The following is a 14,596-nucleotide window of genomic DNA, read 5'->3' as shown; positions in this document are numbered from 1 at the left end:
TCCCACCGTTGTGAAGATGGACAGCTTTGCTGGCCGGTAGCAAATCCCATAGAGCCGCCGGGTCGAAGAACATGGCGAAGACCTACGACTACCTCTTCAAGCTGCTGCTGATCGGTGATTCCGGCGTGGGCAAGACGTGTGCGCTCTTCCGTTTCAGCGAGGACGCCTTCAACGCCACGTTCATCTCTACCATCGGTGCGTCACCACCTTGGCGACCGGAGCATTCCGTCTACCCGCCACTCTGTCGCTATGACAACTTCTCGCGACCTCAACCCCTTCCGGTCGGCGTTACTATGGAAACCGCCCACTCCCATCTCTCGCCGCTTAAGAGAGGCGAGGGCGCGAAGTGAGGCCGCTGTTCAGCTGTAGGCGCTTGCGAGAGGCAGCGTCCCCTCAGAGACCTCGCGCGGAGATGAAGGGGCGGGAATTGGGTGTCGTGTGGACTGAACCAGCAGGCTGATCCGGCTTCACGTGCTCACACCAACGGCCCAAATTCTCTTTTCAGTTCGGCTTTCTGGGGCAGAGGTAGGCAAAATTGGCTCTTCTATGACATGTGGACTTCAACTCCCAGAATTCCTGTGCTAGCATAATTGGCTCAGGAATTCTGGGAGTCCGCAAGTCAGAGCCAAGTTTGCCTATCCCTGTTCTAGGGGATTGTTGAGGGGGGCTCAGATAGGAGAAAGGCTTCCTTCCACACTGGTAATTGGGTGAAAGGAACAAAAAAAAAGTTGTAAATTATTTTTAAAAGATGTGAATCCATTTTTATTCATAAGTCTTTTAAAAATAATTTACTTTTCCAGGCAGGAAATGAGTAAAAAACTAATCTACATTTGATGGTTTTAGGGAAAAGGAATAGCAGTAAAAAATAAAACTGATGGGATTATGATAGATACAATGCTATGAGGGTTATCCGGAAAGTAAGGTTACAAAGCTTCCCGGGGAAAGTTGGTATTACTATCGTGTAGGGGGAAGCCAGCGGAAGAGAACGAGCAGTGCCAACGTCAGTAGACTGGCGTTGTGGTGAAGGTTAGAGATGAGTGTCCTCATTCTGTTTCTCTCCAAGCGAGAAGTGTGCGCTGTAATACGCTACTTGAATGCTAAGGGCATGAATACTGCTGCAATGGGTGCCTAAGATTTGTGCACGGTGGGTGGTCAAGATTTTTCTCGCTGATTGCTGAGTTTTGAAATTTTTGGCTGAAGGAGAATAGGTATACTGTAGCTCCACTGCATTGATTGACGTTTGCTCTCTGAAGTATTGTGATAAGCCCAAGTTTCATCTCCTGTCACTATACAGTTGAGAAAAACTTTGCCTTCAATCTTGAAATGGTCAAGAACTTCTCAGGCAGCGCAGACTCTGTCGATTGTGTGCACTTACTGAAACACCTTGGGCACCCATCGCAGCAGTGTTCATGCCCTTGGCATTCAGGCAGCATATTACAGCACACACTCTGCACTTGGAGGAAAACGGAATGAGGACACCCATCTTTAACCTTCACCACAACGCCAGCCAATGATCAACTCACTACTGGCACTGCTCGTTCTCTTCCCGCTACATGATAGTAATATCAACTTACCCGCAAATATTCCCCGTGAGAGCTACGTGCCTTGTAACCTTATTTTCTGGATAACCCTCATAGGTCAGATCAGAGACTTCCTGCCTTGGACTCATCGTTCACTAAATAGTCTCTCATCCCAACTTATCACAGAATAGGTGAAAGCATAGTTAAGCTGGGATTTGCTCAGATGAAACAAAATGAAGAAATTTATGTAAGGACCATCAAGGGGTACTACGTTTGATGGCTTGGCAGCATCACTTAACAGTGGTTAAGCAACAATAGTGGAGCCCCTGATTTTAATTTTTTTTTTTTTGCAGTTGAGATAGTGAAACTCCAGGGTTCCTCTTACATTTTCTGTGATTATTTTGAGGACAAATGGGTAAAGGAGTCATTTTGAGAAATACAAAGGTATTTGAATAACTAAAAATATAAATGTACTGTTTTGTCCATCATGCTCATCTTTAAAAAAAGAACAATAGAATGCTCCAATTCCTTAAAAACTAACAAATGTTATATTTCTCAATCTTTTGTAGGTATTGATTTCAAAATCAGGACGATTGAACTCGATGGCAAGAAAATTAAGCTGCAAATATGGTAGGGGACATCTCAGCAACTACCAGTTTTGCTGCATCAAAACCTTATATTATATAGCCATCCTCAGCTTATAGATGTGATGATCCCACAACACTGTTGAAGAGCCCCACATTGGGGAAGATTGCTTTAGAGCAGGGATGGTGGTCTTATGACATGTACATGCTTCAAATCAAATGTTAGCTATTATTTTACATATAATATACAGTGATACCTCATCTTACGAACTGAATTGGTTCCGGGAGGAGGTTCGTAAGGTGAAAAGTTCATAAGATGAAACAATGTTTCCCATAGGAAACAAAGTAAAACGGATTAATGCGTGCAAGGGGGAAAAAATTGCAAAAATGGCGCTCCGCTAGGCACCGCCGTCCGGCTGTCACCTTTTGAAACAGTTCGGCAAAAGTTCAGGTTCGGCGTTTGGGAGGCCGCTGAGAAGCGCTGCCGCCCGACTGTCACTTTTGCAGAAGAGCCGCGGAGCTGTCGGCTGGTCGGGAGGCTCAAATGGAGGTGGGGAATCCCAATAGGGAATTCCATGGGCAGAGGTTTGACGTCATGAAGACGTCCTTCCTGGAGTCCACGTTTCAGCCGAACCGAAACTTTTGCCGAACCTCCTGGTTTGACATTCAGGAGAACACAGAGAAGCCCCCCGGCTGTTTCAAAAGGTGACAGCTGGGCGGTGGTGCTTCTTGGCCGAACCCAAACCCGAACTTTTGCCGAACTTCCAGGTTTGGCGTTCGAGAGAACGGCAAAAAGCCCCCTGGCTGTTTCAAAGGGTGACAGCTGGGCGGCGGCGCTTCTTGGCTGAACCCGAACTTTTGCCGAACTTCCGGGTTTGGCGTTCGTGGCGGGGGGTTCGTAAGGCGAAAAAAGTTCGTAAGAAGAGATACAAAAATCCCAAACCCCGGGTTCGTATCTTGAAAAGTTCGTAAGACAAGGGGTTCGTATTACGAGGTACTACTGTATTTGATTTCATATAAGTTCAGTATATATTATTAGAAAGTAAAAAAAGAGGTAGTTAGTTGCAGACTGGTCTGAACCTGCCAAGAAAAAGACAAGCGAATAAAAATAGTAGGAACCTCATGGGATTGAAGCAATCTGATCCTTCTGATTAATTGCTCTTTGGCCAGACGTTTCTTAGTTGTCTCATCTTTAACATCAATCTTTTATTATATACTATATTTTAAGACCATGGATCTACACAAAACTGGACAATGAAAAAAGAATCCTGAATGAGCCAATCTGTTTTTTCACATAATAGGTAGTGCTGGACTTAACCACATTTGGGACCAGAATTTGCATTGTTTAAGCAATCCAGTTCTAATACCTGACTTAATGACCTCTATGTCATGCTGGTTAAATGAATCACCATGATTGTTAACATGAATCACTTAGTTGATAATGAATTTAGATGCTCCCATTGGCTTTGCTTGTCAGAAGCTGCCTAGAAAGCTTGCAAATGGCAAACGTGCGACTTTGGGATGATCATAAATACATACCAACTGCCAAGCATCTAAATTTTGATCTATGACTGCAGGGACACTACAGTAGTCATAACAAACAACAGCCATAAGTAACTTTTTATGAATTGACAATTTTGAATAGCCACTAAACAAATGGCCATAAGTCCACTGTATGTTACTTGTACATAAGTCTACTTGTGCGATATTCCTATAGGCCCTATTGTCCATTGATTTGCTAGTTCCCTTGTACTTATCCCATTTATATACCTAGAAAGGTCTGCCTCTTCATAGTACAGGGAATGATAAGTGAGCAGAAAATCCAGTGGTCCAAACACTGTCACTCTTCCACCTTGTGCTTCATTCTAAGAACTGTGGAGCTGAATAAGGATGGAACAGAAATCCATCTTCTACTTTCTGATGTTAAGGTTGATTCAGCTTTTCATCCTTCCAAAGTTGGTAAAATGAGGACTCAGATTGTTGGGGGCAATATGTTGACTAAGCTGCTTAGAGAGGGCTGTAAAGCAATAAAACAGTATTCAAGTGCTATTACTATTAAAGATTTATCAAATAATTTAAAATTAGTATTTATAAAGCCATTGTCCTATTCTAGGGACACAGCTGGGCAAGAACGATTCCGGACAATCACAACTGCTTATTACAGAGGAGCAATGGTAAGTTGAATTCTGTACTGATGAGCATTCACACTGGATAGAATCCCTCAAAGTCTCCTCCAATTGAGACAGTGGTTTTCAACCTTTTCTTTACCACGGACCCCCTTTAAATACCTTTTGTGGTCACAGCCTATGACCATGTACCCCCAATTTTAAATTTAAATCATAATATTTAAATCATAATATTTCTTCAAGCATTCACAGCCCCCAGACCACAGGTTGCGAACCAATGTGTTAAGATGTTCCTTCAGTAGGAACCTGGCTGTAGTTCATGTTTAAGCCTTTATATCTATGCTTGCTGGGGTTGGGATTTTATTTTTGGTTGCTTATTGTTTTCCTTATATCTTTTCTAAATGTTTAAAGTTCAACTTACTTTTTCTTTCCTTACCATAGCATCATCTCTTTCCTTTTTTTATGTTTCAGCACTGATTCCCTATCCTCTTTTGCATCAGATTTAAATCTCAGAGTTGAATGCTTCCCACACAATTCTCACCTGCCTACCCTCATTCACCCCCATCATCACTAGTCAAATCAGTCTCCTGCTTCTTTCCACCGAACTGTTCCTTGGAAAACCTTTCTCAATTCTCTCAGCTAAGTTGTATCAGTTATCTCATTTATGTTTACATTGTGAAGTCTTTAAATAAAGAAGCATCAGTCTACTTTTCTGTCCCATTCTTTAGGGCATTATGCTGGTGTATGATATTACCAATGAGAAATCTTTTGAAAATATTCAGAACTGGGTCAGAAACATTGAAGAGGTATGTTTTCTCTATTAAAATGTATAAAACCTTTTGGTTTTCCCCCCTTAAGTATCAGATTTTGTGTTATTTATCACAGGTATTCATAATACAGGGGGGGGAATCCTATATTGTATCCTGATATTTGGGAGATATTAACACTTAAGTAGTAAAGTTTATACTTCAGCATATTATTCAAGGCTCTACTTCTCTCATTGACTGATAAGAGGATTGATCAAAGCTAATAGGAAAATTATTTGTCTTTGTAAGACCAAAAACCCCATCACTCTGGTAGACGATCCTCCTAGATAGATTTTGGTGACTTGATGAGTATTGAAATTACAATGTCTAAAAATTAATCAGCAGAACCAATAATTGATTTGGAATTTTGGAGATGTGATCCTAAGACATCTGAATATTGCCAGGTTGTTGAAAGCTATATGGATATATAATCTTTCTTTTCTTAAGGCAGCTTCCTATTTGTTCCTAAACGGGTTGAAGCACTTTCTACCTAATAAAATCTTTTTGATTACTGCAGAAAATTGCACAATGGAACATTAATAATACTTTGCAGTATAAATAAAATTCAATTCTTATTTAGCATAGCACCACATTCTGTGAGAACTCCAGATCTGATTGTGACAATATTCTGTAACTGGATTTCTTTTGTAAATTAGTGGTATGGATGAAATGGGCACATGAGACAAAGAGATAAACTAGTTGGCCTTTAAAATGTCTTAAAACTTTAGGATTATATACCATTTGATGACAAAAAAGTTGTCTACATTTGCAATTCTTCCTTAAGCAATGAGAGAGGAATAGTACATAAATGTCAACTATGTTGTGATAATCTCATAAATGAGCTGAAGATATTTTCTTTCTCCCAGCATGCATCTCCAGATGTAGAAAAAATGATCCTTGGAAATAAGTGTGACATAACTCACAAGCGGCAGGTTTCCCGAGAGCAAGGTGAAAAGGTAAGGTAGATCCTAGAATCTAGAAATTCAGAGGATCACATAAAAAGAAGTAAACGGTCACCCAAGTCTTGTACAGTTAGCCCTCAACTTACAACCACAGTTGATCCCAAAAATTCTGTTGCTAAGCAAGGCAGTTGTTAGGTGATTTTTTTTTTGTCCCATTTTGCAACCTCTTCCAAACCTCTCTTGCCAAGGTTAAATGAATCAAGATAGTAACATATTAAGTGAATCTGACTTCGCCATTGACTTTGCCTGTGAGAAGGTCACAAATTAATTTTTAGTCATATATATATATATATATATATATATATATATATATATATATATATATATAATTCATCAGCCCTTGTGAAGACTATAGTAGGTTCCAGAAAATTTCATGTAATTTATTTAAGTTTAAAATCCTAATCTATTTTTGTTCTGTGACACAAATTGAAAAGAGAAAGCTACTTTCGCTGAAACCCTTTGTTCTTAGACTGAACATTGAACTGAACACGGTATGTAGGTGACTTAATTGGAGCACTTTGAGCATTTAGCCAAATACAGCATGTTGTAAGGCAGAAAAAAGCATTATGTTAATGCAGTTGGCCCGCTTAGATGACTGTTTTTCTTTAACCTTTGAGCCCTGAAAGGCCTTTGGCCTTTCTGTGTTGTTAAAAATGTAGTCATTGCTACAAATACTGGCTGTTGTAAAAGACTCACCTGTTTGATGGTAGCTACTACTGTACACGCAAATCATACTGTGTGTATAGCCTTTGTGTTCCCATATTAGAATGTTTTGTTTTTTGATAGCAATAGAGAGAGAAACTTTCATGTTAAATTTCTGTTTCATGCAATTAATCTGAGGTCTCTTTTTCTTCAGTTGGCTATTAGCTTTGGAATTAAATTCATGGAGACCAGTGCAAAGGCAAACATTAATATAGATAATGTAAGTATTGGTTCTTCATCTTGTAAAACCACTCTTATTAAAATGGCAATTGGTTTATCTAGTGTGATATTCCAAATGTGATTCTGTGAAGATTTGGATTCCAGTGCTAAGAACATCTTAGTGGCTTCCAATGGTGTCAAAACTATCAAATTAATATAGAAAGAGGGGAGTCATTTGGAATAATTGTATCAATTATATTTAATTCCTATTACATTTGGTAATGTTTTTTTAAAACCCCTTGATCTCTTTACCATGGCCACACAAAGACTCTAGTGCAGGAGTGTCAAACTCAGTTTCATTGAGAGCCCCATCATGGTAGTGTTTCACAGAGGTTGGGATGTATGTGGGTGGGGTGGGTGGGTTGACTCAATAAAAATACTAGCATAAATAACATGATAATACAAGATCTAATAGCAGAGTAAATTTCCAGGATAGTAAACAGAAATGGCTGTCAATTATAGATTTGTTGATTGTAGATTAAACAGACCAGGAGTATGTAAAATCTGGCATTAAACTGTAGTATTAAGATAGGATGTTGCTTATTTTCTTTCCAGATCAGGCCCTTAGTTGAGGCCACATAATTGTAATCCAGTCCTCCTGCAGCACTCTGCCAGCTGAAAACAGGCAGCGTAGAGGTCCTGCATGGCCTGCTTTGGCTTTAGAGGCACTAATGAACCGGTCCTTTAATATTTCCAGGCTGGCCCCATGGGCCAGATTTAAGCATCCTGTGGGCCAAATTTGGCCCGCAGGCCTTGAGTTTGACACCCCTGTTCTAGAAAGTAGCCATCAGCCTCACAAATGCCAAGTTTATGCTGAAACAGTTTTACTCTTTGAACATTAAACTTCCATTCTTGTTCATTACACCAACTTTTTACAAAGCCTAGTGCTTGACCTCATTTACACGTTCTATAAATGTAATCTCAAATATCTAACAATCTTTCTGCACATTCTATGGTTACCTAACAAAAGCACTATACAGTATAGCTAATCCTATGGAGATAGGAGTGCATAATGGGCTTTTACTATGCCAATTGGGAATTCTGGCAGTTGTAGCTGCCACACATCCCAGAATATGGCCATATTCTGCTAACTGCTGGCATATGAAGGAATGGCCAAATGTTTTCTGTGTCCTTCCTCATTTGGAATAATTTGTATTCAATTTTGGTGTTCTTTGTATAAAGAAAACAGAGTTCAAACGCATAGTGGGATGCAGCTTGTACTGAACCATTTTTCAATCATACACTTTTGTATTTGTTTTCATTTTAGGCATTTTTTACACTTGCGAGAGACATCAAAGCAAAAATTGACAAGAAACTGGTGAGCACCTTCACTCTAATAGAGTTGCCTTAGAGAAAGACTATATACTGTGGCAATTATTCTGTTCCATGGGTATGAAGATATTCCCTGATTGTCCGATTCATTGATTGGATTCACACATCACTCTAAGTGGTTTGTTTTGTTTAGATTTAGAGTACTGTGGGAACCCTATCATAGTGGTTTTCTAAATCATACTTAACCATAGCATCATATGATGTTTACAACAAGATCAGTAAGCATCCTGTTCTCAGAAAGCAAAGGTGCTCATGAACATTAAATGTAACAGCAGAAAACATACATGCACATGGGAGTGTATAATATTTTGGGCAAGCAATATAGTTTTCCAGTACTGCAGGCAGGAAGATTATTGTAAGTACAATGCATTTATTTGTTGTGTTGTGCAGTATTTATTGACCACTCAAATCATACAAGTTACGGATAGTGTAGAACTATGATGGCGAACTTATAGCAGGCGTGCGACAGGTGGCATGTGGAGCCATATTGAAAGGTATGCAAGGTGTTGCCCTATGTTAGCTCTAGCACGTATGCAAGCACTAGCCAGCAGATTTTTGGCTTTGGGGAAGGCTGTTTCGTCCTCTAGAGGCTTCAGGGAAGCTTCCTGAAGCCCGGGAGTATGAAAAACAGCCCAACGGGCAAACCGGAAGTTTAGAAAACGGACTCCCCTTTTTCCTGTTGTGCTGTTTTTCGCACTCCGGGGCTTCAGGAAGCTTCCCTGAAGGCCCCGGTGTGTGAAAAACAGCACAACGGGCAAACAGGAAGACCATTTTTTCCAAACTTCTGGCTTGTTAGTTTTTTTCATCATCCCAGGCTTCACAGAGGCCTGTGTGAATGTATGGGGATGGGGGGATTGTGGTACATGCACAGGGGCAGTGCGGGTGTGGGCACGTGTATGCATGGTAGCACATGCATAATCCTTTTGGCACACGTACCAAAAAATTTTCACCATCACTGGTGTAGAAGAAAGGAATAATTCAAGTTAATGCAGGATTGCTCAGAATTTTCAACCCAAAACCATTGAAAAGGAAAGGTCTTCTGGAACATCAGAAGTGGAGAGACCATGTATACTTTCTGAATCAATGAGTTCTGTAGTGCAGGGTCAACAACTACTACCATTGAAGAGGAAGGGTGGACATCCGATACCTAGGCCATGTCAAAGTTTCATCCATCTGTGCTGCCAAAACTCTTTATGCCCCCCATGATAAGACCTGAATCAAGACAATACAGATAACCTGCTTCTTCTAGAATCTATTATAGCTACATTTTACCAAAAAGAAGAGGTTGAAGAGGAGGTGAAAGTTGTCAAATATAACCAGATCAAGAGTTGGTCACTTCAGGAGAGGGCACGCTACTACCTCTTTCCAGACAAATGGCATTCTGCTCTCTCAAAGAGGCATTGACTACTGCTTAGCTCCAGCTGCACATACCTGGTCATTAGCCCAAAAGAGCAAGGAACAGAACAGATCACATCTACAGGCTCAGACTAAAAGTACCACACCCATTTTTGGATTCCACAAACTCAATAAAATCCCAGGTCACACAGCATGGCAATTGCCAATCTAATTACAAGGATAAAATGAGCCGGGGTGGCGCAGCAGGTAGAGTGCTGTACTGCAGGTCACTGAAGCTGACTGTAGATCTGAAGGTCAGCGGTTCAAATCTCATCACCGGCTCAAGGTTGACTCAGCCTTCCATCCTTCCAAGGTGGGTAAAATGAGGACCCAGATTGTGGGGGCAATACACTAGCTCTGTTAAAAAGTGCTATTGCTAACATGTTGTAAGCCGCCCTGAGTCTAAGGAGAAGGGCGGCATAAAAACTGAATAAATAAATAAATAAATAAACCCCCAAATATGCTTTGAAACTATCACATCCTCAAGCTCTCTTCCCTGTCCTTCGCCTTACAACTACTTTAAAACCTAAAATCCAGGAAGGCCAAACAATAGGATCACATCCCTGTTAATGCCCACCACATCTCAGCAATATACACCAGTGTACAGCTTTACCTTCTCTCGTAATGGCCTATCCAGGGCAAACCCTATTACTTTGGAGGAGGGGGAGGGGGCTTTACTATCTGACAACACCAGATCATATAAAACAAGAGCTCATCATTGGAATTCTGAGACTGAGATGCCAAGGGAAGGTACAGTGTCTTTCACTTTTTTTTCTTTATTCAACTGATTTCATAATTACTGTATATAATTATCCTATACGCACAGTATGTGCGTATTCTGTTGCATAGCTTTGCTGGCAGCTTAATATTACTTACATGTTCCAACAGTATTCCAGCATTACTTCATCAGTTTTGGCTAGTTCTGCTGGCATAACTGGTATAGCAGTAATATAGTAGATTTTAAGTTTAAGAATGACTTTTAAATTTCCTGGTAACTGAATCTCGCCATTCTTTACCATTCTAGGAAGGCAATAGTCCTCAGGGCAATAGCCCAGGAATGAAGATCAGCCCAGATCAGCCAAAGAAAAGCAGTTTTTTCCGATGTGCCCTTCTGTGAGGGGTACGGCCTTAACATGAGGTGCTGTTCAACCTTACCGGACTTGCCCTTTTGCACGGGCTTTTTTCTTCTCTGGATTTGATCCCACACCATCTAATGCAATGGAACAAAGTGGCTCCTTTTCATAAATTGACCCTTCTGCAACAGAGAAGCATTAATTCCATCACTGCTCCTGATAAACGTGGGGCGTGTAGATCAAGAAATCATATACCGGACATTTTGAAACAGGCTTTTCTTTTTCTCTTGGGAAATGTGGTTTGTTCACTGTTATCATGGCTAATAGAAAAAGTGATGATCAGCATAATTCTAAATGATTTTCTTCTGCCTTCCCAATCTATGAAGGAGTATAGGGTGTAGCCTGTAAGACAAAATTAAGCACTGACATTTGTAGCGGATTACTCACTCTTGGAGTCAGGAAAAACAAATTAATCTAATTCTTGGCACTCATTCTAGACACTCCCATGACAGAAATTGCACAATGTCTCAAAATAAAAGTATATTATTTTTTTAGAGAAATTGGTGTGTATTCTTACATATACAATTCAAATTCCTTGTGCTTCCTTCTCGGTATAGGTGATTGATGCAGGGAGGGTATTATTTGACTGATTAGATAAATGTTTGATTTTGAACTGTGAACTAAAAGTCCTTGTGATCGTATAAAGGTTCCCAGCAGGTTAGACAACACCTGTTCACTTTGCTGACCGCACCTTGGCCTGACTGTGCTAAGCTTGGAGTTCTTGTTTGGCTTAACTCTTGTCTGACTTACAAATAGCTGCTTTCTCCTTTGAGAAAGTTACGTGGGTTCAGCCATTTCTACAGGATTTTCTGAAATTCTCAAGCAAAAAATTCAAACTTAATATTGACCCTGCAAATATGTATTGCCACAATAGAAACCTGATCTTGTAATTTTTCTTCAAAGTACTCAGGTTGCCAGTATAACTTCTGTGTCTCCTTACGTGAGATACAGTCTTCCAGACTTACTTATATGTTGGAATCTATTTAGAGGTTTATTATTAAACAGCAATTTAGGCTCCATGATTAAAACTACCATATTATATCTGGGCCAGAACTGCTTCCTATGTTTTTCCCCATGCAGCTCTGTGTGTCAGTATCTTAAGTAGTAGATATGGAAGTTACTAATGAAACTTGTACTCCCCTTTTCAAGATTACTGGAATAGGTTTCCAGGCCTTTTTGTTCCTATCCATTAATGAATAATAATAATTTCTGACAATCCCCAAATGTGGGGAAAACTGGACCAAAAATAATTGGGCCTTTTTGGAGAAAGATATATAGCCAAGAATGAATCAATTTCCTTGTGTGAAGGACAATATATTAATTATACTAAAGATTCAGCATTCTCTCCCATTGCTTCTAATTTAAAAATATCAAATAAAATTATCTCCATTACCTAGGAGTATTTCCAGTTGCAATCCTTAAAATAATATTCTGGGTTGTATGCTGATTAAGAGGAGAGGTTTTCATACCTGTTTTAGGACACATTAGACCAGTCTGCTGCATTTTTCATTTAATGTATTTATATAGCATTTATATATCACTTGATTATTCATCAATGAAGAGAAGGTATTGTGCAATACTTAAAGCCACCAATATAACAATTAGTCTTTAACTGCCTTGGTTGTATGTTGTGAGCCGCCCCGAGTCTACGGAGAGAGGCGGCATACAAATCTAATAAATAATAAATAATAATAATAATAATTGTGATAACCAAGCCATGAAATACTTGTTTCACCAGCACCACAACTTTGCCACTAAAGGAAATCACCAATGGATATGAGGGTTGATGTCAAAACCTGGATTTAAATTTATCTCAAAAGGACTTGCAAATATAAATTCTTAATCTCTGCTTTTGGAAAATTAAAACTAAAAATACATACATCTCAAATTGTAAATCTCAAAAATATTAATTCAAAATAATTATTCAGTTAACAAGATTATAGATTCCCCTTCCATTTGCTAGGTCTGGCTATCCTGCAGCAAATTTGCTCATTTAGTCTTGTTTCCGGGAACACAAGGAGATTCAAGCCTCTATGGAAGTATTCAGCCCAAGAGTTTAATCAAGACTAAAGACCAAATGTCTTGTCAGCGAGCTATATAAACTTCATCAGATCCCAGCAATGGTGGTTACTGTACTTTGCATTCCAATTCAGATCCCCACTTAGCCATGAATTTACTTGAGTGACTGCGCCAGTCACTATCAGTCTAATCTTCCTCACCCAACCTATGATGAAAATGATATGACACAACTTTGAATTCTCTTGAGGAAAAGCAAAATGAGCTGCAATGTGTGCTGCAATTTATTTATTGATTGATTGATTGATTTATTAGATTTGTATGCCGCCCCTCTCCATAGACTCGGGGCGGCTAACAACAATAATAAAACAGCATATGACAAATCTAATATTTAAAATAACTAAAAACCCTTATTAAAAGCCAAACATACACACAAACATACCATGCATAAATTGTATAGGCCTGGGGGAAAAGGAATATCTCAATTCCCCCATGCCTGACAACAGAGGTAGGTTTTAAGGAGCTTACGAAAGGCGAGGAGGGTGGGGGCAATTCTGATCTCTGGGGGGAGCTGTTTCCAGAGGGTCGGGGCCACCACAGAGAAGGCTCTTCTCCTGGGTCCCGCCAAATGACATTAGTCGATGGGACCCGGAGAAGGCCAACTCTCTGGGACCTAACTGGTCGCTGGAATTCGTGCGGCAGAAGGCGGTCCCGGAGATATTCTGGTCCGATGCCATGAAGGGCTTTATAGGTCATAACCAACACTTTGAATTGTGACCGGAAACTGATTGGCAACCAATGCAGACTGCGGAGTGTTGGTGTAACATGGGCATACTTAGGGAAGCCCATGATTGCTCTCGCAGCTGCATTCTGCACGATCTGAAGTTTCCGAACACTTTTCAAAGGTATCTCCATGTTAGCGTTACAGTAGTCGAGCCTCAAGGTGATGAGGGCATGAGTGACTGTGAGCAGTGACTCCCGGTCCAAATAGGGCCGCAACTGGTGCACCAGGCGAATCTGGGCAAACACCCCCCCCTCACCACAGCTGAAAGATGTTTCTCCAATGTGAGCTGTGGATCGAGGAGGACGCCCAAGTTGCGGACCCTCTCTGAGGGGTCAATGATTCCCCCCCCCCCCCCAGGGTGATGGACGGACAGATGGAATTGTCCCTGGGAGGCAAAACCCACAGCCACTCCGTCTTATCAGGGTTGAGTTTGAGTCTGTTGACACCCATTCATACCCCAACAGCCTCCAATGAGCAATGATAGAGGGGCTGTGAGTGCAAGCATCTGATGGCAACCCTGCAGTGTAGTACACTTAAAACACTCAGGTTCCAAACTCCACATTATAAAAAAGATGTTGAGACTCTGGGAAAAGAGTGCAGAGAAAAGCAACCCGGATGATTAGGGGGCTAGAGGCTAAAACACAGGATGAAGTTACAGATCTAGTGAAGACCAGCTTTATTTTAAGACTTGTGGACTTCAACTCCCAGAATTCTTCAGGAAGCTTTGCTGGCTGAAGAACTCTGGGAATTGAAGTTCACAAGTCTTAAAGTTGCCAAGGTCTAACTATCACCCCGATTTATCTATCTAAGAATCTCAGATAAAGCATCCCCTTTGCCCGAAGTTCCACTGCGTTTCCCTTTTGCTTCTCTTAAACGTTCCAAACAGCAAATGTACAGTACCTTGTACGCCGGTGATTCATTCCTGAAGCCGCTCTAGAATTTCACTCTCTATGGGTAAAGAGACGGCCGTTCTGTGGTTTTAGAGTTCCGCCCGGGTACTCATTCCGAGGTTACTTG

General features: G+C 40.6%; 1 protein-coding gene across 1 annotated transcript; it reads left to right on the top strand.

The window, feature by feature from the left end:
- The first annotated feature begins 7 nt into the window (after positions 1–7).
- Positions 8–11,279, top strand: RAB8A (RAB8A, member RAS oncogene family). The gene is made up of 8 exons (XM_070748513.1): positions 8–195; positions 2,090–2,150; positions 4,218–4,278; positions 4,959–5,036; positions 5,903–5,992; positions 6,855–6,920; positions 8,187–8,237; positions 10,671–11,279. Exons 1-8 carry the CDS (start codon positions 72–74, stop codon positions 10,761–10,763), a joined length of 624 nt encoding a protein of 207 aa, XP_070604614.1. The 5' UTR covers positions 8–71; the 3' UTR covers positions 10,764–11,279.
- Positions 11,280–14,596: the final 3,317 nt, after the last annotated feature.

Source organism: Erythrolamprus reginae, chromosome 1 (assembly GCF_031021105.1).
Source record: "Erythrolamprus reginae isolate rEryReg1 chromosome 1, rEryReg1.hap1, whole genome shotgun sequence".
Lineage (NCBI taxonomy): Eukaryota > Metazoa > Chordata > Lepidosauria > Squamata > Dipsadidae > Erythrolamprus > Erythrolamprus reginae.
The sequence above is the reverse complement of the archived record's forward strand: the minus strand, read 5'-3'. Positions and strand labels throughout refer to the sequence as shown.